General features: G+C 45.9%; 1 protein-coding gene across 1 annotated transcript; it reads left to right on the forward strand.

The window, feature by feature from the left end:
- Positions 1-3,874: 3,874 nt before the first annotated feature.
- Positions 3,875-5,421, forward strand: PtA15_12A512 (uncharacterized protein; the record flags this gene model as incomplete). The annotated part of the gene is made up of 3 exons (XM_053162129.1): positions 3,875-3,895; positions 3,990-4,172; positions 4,249-5,421. The coding sequence occupies 3 exons, from the start codon at positions 3,875-3,877 to the stop codon at positions 5,419-5,421; spliced, it is 1,377 nt and encodes a 458-aa protein (XP_053026077.1).
- Positions 5,422-12,555: the final 7,134 nt, after the last annotated feature.

Here is a 12,555-nt window from a genome sequence, read left to right on the forward strand (position 1 = left end):
CTTTACATAAAAAATAGGGGCCGCCGCCGATGAAGACGAAACACTTATGAAGCCTTTCGCCAAGTTATTGTCAACGTAAACTTTAAGCTCATCTCTTTCCGACTTACTTAGATTGTACATTTTCCCAAAAGGGGGGACAGCCTTATCCTTCAAGTTCACTTTACAGTCAAACTGCCCACAATGGGGAGGCAAATCCGCTAAGGACTCAGTGACGAAAACGTCCGCAAAACTATCTGTAAGCATTCTTGCTTCATTACATAACGAGGATTCACAAATAGATTGCACACTATCATACATTACAATATCGCCGCTTGAGCCGCCTACAAAGGCCCCAGAGTCTCTCAACCACGAATTGCCTAAGATAATATTTGCTGAAGATAAGTTGGTTAAATGAAGAATTACTCGGGAAAGAAGAAAAACACCCGACTCAGTAGGAATTAAAACATTCCCTTTTGCATAAGAAACGATTTCTCCAGACAAAGCCGCCAAGCCGTCAAAGGACTTGCACTGCAACCCCACCGCCATAGGATAAATGTTTAGCTTAATTTTCTTAGCAAAAGATATGTCAATAAACGAAGCCGATGCGCCCGAGTCCACCAAAACCAAAATGTCAGCCTTACGATCATTGTCAATAACCAGAGATCCCTTAAAAAATGGTTGATTATCGGGTCGATCACACTTCTTAATGGTATAAGACTGCTTACTGTCCGAACCCCCCATACGCTCCGCCATGCAGGTATTGAAATAAATCTCCCCTGCCGTCATATCCCCCATGTTAACAACATCCGCCGTCAAAACCGGATCGTCCAAATTTGCTGAAGGGGCCGGCGCCTTCTTCTTAAATGGCAAGCCGTCCATTTTGGCTAAAGATTGTCGCTTCTTGCCCTTCCCTTTTCTATCAGGGGGAGGCGAGGCCAATTCATTTCGAGAAGGTTGCGCGCAAGCCGGCAGACGAGTAGAAGATGGACCGTCTGATTGATTTTCAGGCGCCCACATCAAATCGCTCCGGGAACCCGCACCACGCTTCTTTCTCCCAGTTAGTCCACCCCACTCCTTCCACAACGCCAACATATCGCTCATGTCCATTTCCATATCTTCTCCCATCACACACCCTCGTCGATTGTAGTGGGCATTATCAAAAGTTCCACCGCACCGAATACAGATATTGCGTTCCACACACGCCTTCCGAAAAGCCAAATAAGAAAACCCAACATCCTTCATAGCCGCTGTAACTTCGTCCAAGTCCATTGGCTCCCCATCCGGCAACTTCGCACTTGGCAAGGGATGACAAGGAACGTAAGATTGCGCAGGCTGATGACCACCTGCCCCACGCTGTCGGTTATCGGCTTGTGGCGGTGGTTGTTGCTTTTGATGAGAGCGCGGGTCCAAAATTTTGCTGACGCCTGAGACATTTCGCAAAACTATCGAAGCAATCGCCTGTTGCTCCTTCAAATCCACCGTCTCATCCCATGGTCCACGGAAAAGCACCAGTTTGATGATGTTGGGGTCAATGGCCTTGTTGTAAGCCAAACACTTCGTTTGCTCGGCCAGCTTCAGGGGGCGTAACAAAGCATTGAAAACAATATTGAATTCTTCAATTGATTTTGAACCTTGACGAGCCGAATTAAAAGCTGCTTCCGCTTGCTCCAACTCATGAACATTAGCAAATGTACGTTCAATAGTACTGATAAAGGAGTTGGCGTCGTGCAACTCATCAATAATGTAATCCATGCTAGATGAAGCTTGCAAAGTGGGCAAGTCCAACACTTCCGTGTTTTTTGAAAGGAGACCGCGCCACCATGTGTATGAAGGAACCTCCTCATCCATCCGACCCGATGACGGCCGAAAAAACCCCGAAATCCAAAGAATCTTTTGTTTTTCCGTATTAAACTGATCACCAATGCGCTCAAAGGTATTTCGGAGATAGAAACAAAAGCTGTTAGTCTTGCGAGGCATACCGGTAAAATAGATATGGGGTTCATGAGGTGGTTCAATAAAAATTTTTGGTCGATCAGCCGTTCTACCATTCGCATACTCCAAACAACCCATTCGTCCCGTCAATCCCTCATGTACGCCGTCAACAACGCCGCGCAAATGAGCGATTGATTCTTGATTCTCGGATCTGTACTTGAGCAATTCTGAATGAAAAATATTTTTAACGTTTTTAGCGTCGGATTCCAACGAAGCTATCGCCTTTTTGTCTTCACAAGCTTGAGTCTTCAACTGCGCAATTGAAGCCGCTTGCAATTCGATAAGGCTGGACTGAACACTGTTATCGACCCTTAAATTTGATAAAAGATTTGATAAGTCATCTTGAACGCCTCCGTGACCGCTCGGTCCCGCAACCGGTGGAAGATCTTGAACGCCAGGAATCGGTCGGGGAGAGAAATTGATGAACAAAGGAGAGTTATGGTCGAAAGGGGAGGGAGTGTTGACTGAAAAAAAGGGAGTCGGTTGTGGGGGAATTGGCATTGGGATATGCATAGCTGGGACTTGAGGAACTTGAGGAGGGGATGGGGTGAAACGAGGAGAAACTTGAACTGGAGTAATTGGGGAAATTGCTGATGGCTCAGACATAACTTAGAAAGGCCGAAAATTTTATGCTATATACTAAATTTGGAAGATCGAGATATAATTGTGAGGGCTGGGCTACTATTCAGTTCGCTATGTATAGGCTATGAAGATGATCCAAGAGGATACCTCGCCGAATGCTTGAATAGTATCCTTAACTCTAATAATTTATCGCAAAAGTGCGGATTGAACCTCGAATGTAATATAATGATGTTTGTATAATATAAGATTTTGATTTTGATTTTGTTGATAATGGTTTTCGAGGAAACAAAGACAAAGAATATCTCGATGAAGAAAAGAAGAAAAGAAAGAGGGAACAAGTCTTCGGAGTCGAAGGAACACAACCAGAAACAAAAGATGATCCGATGACGACATAGCATGAAAATCCGAATGACGAACGAGATCGAACCTAATTAATCACAATGAAAGCATCCTTAATCACAAAGAGCTCCGCTGTCCGATCGAATTAGATTAGTCAGCGCATGACATAAGAAGTCGATTAGCACAATCCTCCGTTCTTATCACAATAATCCACACGATATCGTTACAGTGTAGCCCATCAAACTCTTCGTATTCGCTTCACCACTTTGTACACTCCCCCCTTCATTGAATGAAGTCTGTATCGGTTTTCGAGTAGCCAATCAGGTTTGGCCTCAACCGAGCTGATGTCGCGGCACCGCCACGTCGGAAGGCAAGCTAAAACTCGGAGACGTTTGCAGTTTTATCGATCATATTCTCCTACATTTCCAATTTGAATGGCACGGGCCTCCAGCTGAATTGTTCAGCTGCTGCGGCGTGCTGCTGGAGGCTGTGGGTGAGGCCGCTTGTGCTCGTGATGTTCTCCTGCGATGGTCATGGAAGACGGGTCTTTGAAAGCCGGCCGGTGTGAAACGCCGAACAGCAGACATATTGGATGTGGGGAAGACAGACCCTCGTGTTTTGCTCCCTTTTTGCTTCCAACACACGCCTCGGCATTATCCCCCCCCCCTAGCCTTCCCACAACGCGTCCTCGTGCCCGCCTGATCGTGAGGAATCTAAAGATGGCGGCGCGTTTTACCAACCCGCATGCGGATGGATGTTGGCTTTGTTGAGCATCGGGGCTCCTTCCCCTTTGATCCATTCATCCGGACAGGCGACCCACGATGCCCACATCGCCTGGCAGCTATTTATATCAGCCCATTCCGCCAGCTGGTACGGGCTGCTTACCCCACGAGCACTCAGCGAATCGGCCCAGATTCTTGGGTAGTAGACTCTTCGTAGCAGGAGGCCTTCAATCGAATTATCCAGCCCTTATACCTCGACAATGTGGTCCACGCCATCCTCGGTAACATTACTCCTGGTTAGAGCATTGCATAGATATATTCGTTTCCATCCTGTATAAGATGCTTACGTTTTTATCCCGCTATATTCTAAAAAAGCTCTTCTTGTCAGGAGCCCATCAATCCACTGTGCCCAGTGCGGCTGTCGAACGCTCCGCCCGATCAGAAGTATCCTTCCAGCCGACTATCTCAAGTATCGCAGTGCCAGACGCGCCCGCTGCAAGCCCACGTGATCTGGCCACAGACGCCTCAGCACCCTTGCGCCGCCACTCAAAACGCACAGTAAGTAACCCATGTTGGGCATCGAGCAATAAGTATGAATTCTGATTCCGTGTGATCGATGGTATCTCAACTTTAGTTTGATGATCTGTGCATCCATGCCAAGGAGCCTCACATTTGTGAAGAATGTATAGGCACTGCCGGCAGCTCGCAGGCCTCCGAGAGAATGAACAGCGGAAGGGCTAATTCTGGGGAATACCACCTAACTGATGCCGACCGCCTAGCGTTTTCACTTGCCTTTGAAAATGAGGACGATGAGCTGAGAGCCGAAGCCGACAAGAAAATAGCTCATGAACTTAGCGAGTCTTGGAATAGGCCTCAACCCGAGCGGGCTCAGTCCGAGCATGACCCACAGCTAGCAGCAGCTTTAGCTCTTTCGCTTGGAAAAGTTCCCGGAAGCGAAGGTTTCGGACCCAGCGATTACGCCCCCGTCCACATTCCAAACCAAGATACTCTTGCTGGAGCTCCATCAACATCTGCCGGATCAGTAGGCCCTATGAATGGACAGCCGTCGACTTACTACGATGATGATGAAGACAATAAAGTTCTACAAGAAATTCTTGCTGAGTCGATTCGGCTAGAAAATCAACGACTACAAGAAGCTGAGCGTCGAGCACAAGAAGCTGAGCGTCGAGCACAAGAAGCTAAGCGTCGAGCGCGTGGAAAACAGCCTTATGGCCCAATTTCAGGCCCAACTAATCTTCAGGCGTTTGAGGAACCGTCCGATAATTTACCACCATCGGCAGGACCCCTGATCCCACGACGACGTCGTACCGTGCGCTTTAGAGACGAGGTCGACGTACCATCCGAAGCAGCCCAAGGCAGGACACCACCCCAACAACATACAATACCATCTGGACCGCCCCAACAATATACAACAGCATCTGGACCGCCCCAACAATGGAGTCCATCGTCGGGAGGATCCGGAGCTGCGATTCCGGGCTCATACTACAATGGGCGACCACCTCGCAGTGGGGGACGGGAAGAAACCTACCCTGCGACACCGGCTGAATACCAAGGTATCGGAAGACCATCTAGAGAATCACAAGCTACTATGCAGAACCGATATTCCGATCGAAGGCAGCCCTCAACTCAGTCTGCGGACGGGATGACTTCGCAAATCAGGAATTCGATGATGGAAGCAGTCAGGCCATATGGATTGATCTGGATTAAAAATAAAGCCGAGTCAGCATTCGCGATTGCCCTACCAATTGCAATCTTTTGCCTCTATGTCTGGCACTACCTGAAGTAACCCTTATCCTGAACCCCGCGCTTCCTCAGCGGCTTTCTACCGCTATTTGACATCGTCAGACGATTCTCAGTCTACTTTTACCCCTCCGATCTCCACATTGTTGCACCGATCCTATTTTGATGTGTCATCTCCTCATGTTTCATCTTCACCCTTAAACACCTCTTCTTAAAACTTTTACCAGTTGAATAAATGGAGTGTTTGTGCGTGATAACCCCGAAGAGCAATCAAAAATTGGTTCAACAGCATAATGGAAGAGAAGCCGGGGGAACACACTATAACAGCGACGACGCTGTGTGAGTGACACGACGAACAAGCAGCAGCGGAGACGGTGGAAGCACACCTATGACAGCGACGACGCTGTGTGAGTGACACGACGAACAAGCAGCAGTCAGCCCCCGGCTACACAAGGTGTCCCTGAGGTGTGCTAATGCCGGGAAGCTCAACATATGTTTTAAAGAGTGTATTTCTACGGCAGAAAAAATTTGGTGCCATTTGGAGCACTGTAGATAAGGTTTCGTGGGATTTCCTTACTAGGAAATCCACCAAATCAGCCCCCGGCTACACAAGGTGTTCCTGATGTGTAATACCTACTTGTAGCTCAACATATGTTTTAAAAAGTGTATTCTTATGGCAGAAAATATTTGGGGCCATTTGGAGCACTGTAGATAAGGTTTCGTGGGATTTCCTTACTAGGAAATCCGCCAAATCAGCCCCCGGCTACACAAGGTGTTCCTGATGTGTAATACCTACTTGTAGCTCAAAATATGTTTTTAAAAGTGTATTCTTATGACAGAAAAAAATTGGGGCCATTTGGAGCACTGTAGATAAGGTTTCGCGGGATTTCCTTAGTAGGAAATCAGCCAAATCAGCCCCCGGCTACACAAGGTGTCCCTGAGGAGTACTAATGCCATGAAGCTTACCATATGTTTTAAAGAGTGTAATCTCATAGCCAAAAAAATTTGGGGCCATTTGGAGCACTGTAGATAAGGTTTCGCGGGATTTCCTTAGTAGGAAATCAGCCAAATCCGCCCCCGGCTACACAGGGTCTCCCTGAGGATTACTAATGCCGTGAAGCTTACCATATGTTTTAAAGAGTGTAATCTTATAGCCAAAAAATTTGGGGCCATTTAGAGCACCGTAGATAAGGTTTTGGGGGTTTGCCTTAGTAGGAAATCCGCCAAATCGGCCCCCGGTTACACAGGGTCTCCCTGAGGAGTATTAATGCCGTGAAGCTCACAATATTCTCTAAAGAGTGTATTTATATTGCTGTAAATTGTTTAGGGAGTTTGGGTACAACAGTGACAAGATATAATTTTTTTTGTATATTCCGTCATTTTTTGTTAAATTAATGTATCGACTCCCATCCTCGGGAGGGGAATTAATTAATCAACTCCCAAAATGCTTTTGGGGCCGCGCGAGGTCGCGCGGACCCAGGGGAGACGTCCCGAGACGGTCCGCGCGACGTAAACGACTTTTGGGAGTCGATTTATTAATTCCTGGGAGTCAATTTTTCAACTCCCTACATTAATTATGTACCTTTTATTTCAATGTACTATTATTATGTATTTACTACATATTTCACACTCTTTTGAGTATGTGATTAACCTTATTTCACATTGATTACATATTTGTTCATACAGAGAGAGATAATCTTATCTCTCTATGTATATATCCTGATTAATCACAATATATGTACAAATGGGGATATTAGAGCATCTCCACCGCGCGGGACTATCTGAGGGACTAAATCCCCAACTCGCGCGACTGCGGCACAGTTTTAGTCCCCCGCCCAAAGACTTTTTCACACCGCAGAGTCCCTAAGATAGGACCTCCAGGTTGTGAAAGGGAATGCCCCCAATCCCCCTGCATCACCGCATCACCGGTTGTCAAGAAGAGTACACCTCTCAATGGTCGGTCCGGCCATCAAGAGGTGTACGCAGACCGGTCATTGATCACAGACCGGCCATCGGTTGCCAACCGGTCATCAGTCTCCGACCGGTCATCAGTCGCCGACCGGTCATTGGTCGCCGACCTGTCATTGATTGCCAACTGGTCATTGATTGCCAACTGGTCATTGATTGCAGAACGGTCGGTAATACTAATAATCAGTCATTGATTGCAGACCAGTCCTCAATCACAGGCTGGTCATTGATTGCAGACCCGTTGTTGATTTTAGATCGGTCATTGATGGCTTGATGTCCGGTGGTCCCGGTCATCAGGAGTGCATTATGTTGTGCACTTGATGACCGGATCATGCATTTAGCGGGGTTCTGTCGATGGCCGGGACTGACCAGCCACTCCCAGGAGTGTACATGTATTCATCTCGATGGTCTGGGCCAACCATTGAGAGAATGTGGCGTTGATTTGTTGGTTTGCTCTTGATCGGGCTGGTATGGCCCATCCAGTTTATGATATATATGTGTGTACATCGAGGTGAGTGGGGGATATCGGGGGTTGTGTACGGAAGGGAGTGGAGTATCACCAGAAGGTGTCTGTGTGATGTGTGAATTTGAGGGACTATGTGGGGAGCTATGCTGTCCTAGATTTGGGACTGGTATAGGGCCCCAATGGGTTTTTCCTAGTTTAGGACCTCCTTTAGGGCCTCCGGTGGAGGGACTAAACTGTGTTTGGGGGACTAAATTTGGTATAGTCCCCTGACTTAGGGCCCGCGGTGGAGATGCTCTTACATACTCATTTATGTAAATCCCCCTTCTGAATTCCGTGATCAATCCTCTCCTTGGAGTTAAGGATCCCTCAGGTCCTTGACTCGAAGGATGGAGCTGATCCCTGTAATATAAAAGGGGAGGTCTCTCACCTGTAGAGATTCTTCCCCCAAGATTATTACACATACAAACCTGATTACCTTACTTATATTACAAGTGAGTGGGGTTTTAGTTATAATCTACTGACCTTTTCCTTTTACAGCTTCTATCCTCTTTGTTTATTTTCCCCTAGGTACAGGTGGGTGTTATAACACCTGTATCCTAGAAGACAAGAAGCTCATTCCTTGTGTAGCCACAGCGCTAGGCTCAAGTAATCTCGCCGTGTCCCCTTGGTACATAAGGGTGCTAGCCCCTCCGCTTTGTAGCGTCAAGGCGTGGTTTCTTCCCATTGGCCTTAACAGGTTATAGTGTGGCAGTATTATTCCGCTGGCGGCTATTCTAACCGCTACAGTGTGTGTAAAACCCATCAACTCCGTGTCACCTAAGAGACCGGAGCTGACAATCCATGAGTTCCAGTAAAGTCCTACTCCTACTGTTCTGCTAAGTCCGCGGGTCCGGAGCGTGGCTTGAACCCCCATTCCCTTGTCCCCATGACAAGTCCCAAGTCCCGCAGCTTTTCTCGGTTTTTGACTTTCCATGTGCTTTGTAAGCAGTACATTCAAGGTTCCACTCAGCCTACATACAGCAATGTCAGAAAAGCTTGCCAAATCTTGTGGCTGAAATGACTTCTGCATTTCAGCCACAGGCCTGTACAGCTTCACTGTACAGGCAGACAAAACCCGTTTGGGCAGCTGGTTTCACTTGATATGGGTGCCGGACCGGGCGAGGGGCGAGGGAGGCAGGGGCGGCGAAGGGCCGGATTGAAGTAAAATCGCTCCAGGAATCCAATGGTGGGGCCCTCAAGGCCCCAAAGTGGAAAACAAAGAAACTGGGTTTTTTCTTCTGATGGCATTCCTGACGTACAGGAGCCATGCAGGCCTTGAGGCTGAAGTCAGCGGTCCAAAAGCTGGCCGCAAGCTTTTCTGACATTGCTGTATGAGAAGCATAAGCAAACATGCTTATCCTATGATTGGATATTTAGACTGAGCATTTGCTCAGCCGCCTAACTGCATTTCCGCTTGTGCTGCGGTGAGCGGACATTCTACGCCGCTAGCCTATATAAATTGCCACACCGGTTGGTATCAGGTGGTAGCATTTCAACTAATCCAACATTATAACATTGCCTTTATTTCTTTCAATCTTGGCCTTTGTGTTTTCATCTTTTTCATCTGATTTGTCTTGAATCTGTGTAACATTCCGCTCTCAATCTCACCAATTTTTGCATAATAGGCCACTGCCATCCTGCGAGTGATCAATGATTCACAGAGCTGGCAATATCTAACTGAAATATAATCTTGTCCAAAATTTAATGATTGCTCCACTTCTACCATTGTTGCTGATTGATGAAGATGGCCGGCAGCAAAAGAAACTAGAAGATAAAAGTATAACCCGATGTGGACAGCACAAAATATTGAGGGCCACTTCTAGCAGAACACTGATTATTCCCTGCAAAGATTTGTTTTATCCACCATTTAAGGGGTTTACAGGTTGTACAGCATCTATCAAAGTCAATCCCCCAGCCAGCCACATGTTGAGTGGATTGGTTGCTGTCTGCCCTGAGAGTGCTAGGGAAGCATTCATTAAGCCTGCAACTACATTCATCAGAGGCTGTTGTGAAAAATGTTAGCAAGGCTGATAAAGCAAGAGAAAACAAGAGATCTTATTGGAGCCATCTGATTCTCACTTGCCTTTGATTGGGTATTAGGCTCTTTTTCAGTGACTTCTGGAGTTTGAGGCTTGTTGTGATATTCTCACATATCTTGGGTAAGCTTGATCAACCAATCCAATGGAATTCCACTTTGAAAGCTTGAAATACTCATCCTTAAATTACCGTTGGAGAACTATGCAATCACAAGTTAGTTTTTGTGTACATGTGAAAGAAGAGAAAATAAAAGAAAAACACACCTGTAGCAACTTGGTACAACTGTGAACATTCCATAAGCTTGTAATACTTGTTGGTTGATTGCAGGCCTGCACAGCAGGCATTCCTTAATGCCAGTGGGTAGTCCTCTTGCTTGTCAGAAATTGCAGTGGATAGATGTGTTGTGATTTTTTGGATAAACACCACAATGTTTGCTAACAAACAACTGCCCTGATTTGAAACTTGAAGTGTGATTTCATAGAATGGTTGAAGAATTTTGGCCAGGTCAAGCGCAAGGTCAAGATTGGTCTGTTTGATTTGATATTTTTGAGGAAGACCATAGTGCTTGTCTTTCTGCAACTCAAGAATTTGAGATGGAGAAAGATTTCTATTGTACAAAGAACGGAACAAGAAAGATACTCAAATGGCTGCTGAACAGCGTAAGATACTCAACAGTTGAGCAAAGGTGGAATTCTACCAGTTCATCAAATCCCATTTAATGTTGTGGAGCTTTCCTACATTGTGACCATTGAAGAGCTCCACAAAGAGCACTTTTGAATTCAGAGACTTGTTCAGCTTGCGTAAAACCAATTTGAACTGTTTTTTTTTTTTGAATGGTACATTTTCAAAAACAAGAATTATTCCTGCATAGCGGAAGAGGCAGGTTTAATACCTTAGTGAATTTTTCTTTGCAATATCCGGAAGTATATTGGTACATTCTATCCTCATCACTCATCCCATAAAAAATTTCTCTCTCCAGTAAAATCTTATCATCATCTAGCAGCTCAGTCTCCAGCAAGTTGTTATTCTTGTTTTTGTATCCAGAATCTTCAACTCCAGTATCCCTATAATTTTTTGGCATAAACAATTTGCTGAAAATGAAGTCTTTAAGCAAGCTACAAGGTACCACATACAAATTAATTTGATCTTCTGTATTTACTTCATAGTCTTAATAATCAGTAGGATTGTTTGCTGTTGCCTTTATAACATTCTTGTTCTTTTTATACCTTACAAACAGTTGCAAGATGACTTGCACAATCAAATTCATGATATGTGTGACACAACAAATCCAATGTGCCTCACCCTTAATGTGATGCCACTTGCATTTGTTGATTTGCTCTATCATTGTCTGATTTTTTTGAGGCATTATCTCCAACAGAGATTCCACAAAATTCTCAGAAAATTTCTGCAGCATTTTGCTTATCCCAAGGTTGAGGTACCAATGTGAGCCTTAAGCTCTGGAACCTCATCGGAAAAACAAATTGGCTCAGGAGTGCCTCTATTTATACCCAAATCCTCACGGCCAATTGCTTTTTGTTCTGTTCCTCGCTTCTCCTTCTGCCTGGCAACAAAGACATCCTCCACTCCCAAAACCGGACTATTTTCTCAATCCTGTCCGCCTCTCAGTCATGCAACAACTGAAAATTGTTCCAATACCTAAGTCGGACAAATAAATTTGCCCAAAATTGCTTTGCCTGCGTTATTGTTCCATGTTCTCTATTCTGCGTGCTCAAATTACCTCACCTGACCTCCACGCAAACCTGCGCTGCAATTCCGCCGCCCACTCATGTCACATGTGACCCCAAGCCGGTTACACTGAGTACAATTCCAGTACATAAATGAAAATTGATTTACATTCCGGTTGCATGATCTCAAGGCCCTGTACCATTTTCCTAGCACTACCTGAATTATCTGCTTGGATCGGCCGGTCCAACGAGTCCTTGGATTGGCCGATCCAACGAGTCCTTGGAACGGCGTGTCCGAGCAGTTCTTGCACATGGCCGCCCAACAAGCTGTCAAAGAGGCTTGTCCAAGCAGTCACCAGGCGGGCCCATCTGCTCGGAGAGGAAGTCCAACCTCTTGCTGGAGAGCCATGTCCAAAAACTGCTTGGACATGCCGGTCTGAGGACTTGTTGGAACTGCCGTTCCAAGAATTTAATTGTTGCAGTGTAGCCCCTATTCCAGTAATTAGAATGGAATCATATCGCGGCTCCATGGTCACCAGTCTCTGTTCCTATTATGGCTATTTTTGTGATCCTGCGATGGCTCGTGATGACACATCTTCCTCCGCACTAGCCCACTGAATGAGACTTGCGCATGTAGGCTGTAGCATTAAGCAACCATGGCAAACAGTATAAACCATAAAACAGATAGTACCTGGCCTAATTCCGGTAACTGAAATTGGATTTCTTATCCCAGTTGTATGGCCACAAGTGTCTTGCCACCAATTTATCCAAAGCCGTGCTTTCCATGTTCAGATGGCTTTGGAACAAATGTTAACTAGAAAAAACCTAATAGCCATTTCCGGCCAATCCACACCCCGCACAGTAATGCGTGTCACGCAACCGGCTTCACTGAAACCGACGTCTCCATCGCCTACCAGAAATAGTATGTATTTATATTCACGGAGGTACACCTTGCACATCTATACCCCTGGTGCACTACCCATCT

This window comes from Puccinia triticina, chromosome 12A (genome assembly GCF_026914185.1).
Source record: "Puccinia triticina chromosome 12A, complete sequence".
NCBI classification, from domain to species: Eukaryota; Fungi; Basidiomycota; class Pucciniomycetes; order Pucciniales; family Pucciniaceae; genus Puccinia; species Puccinia triticina.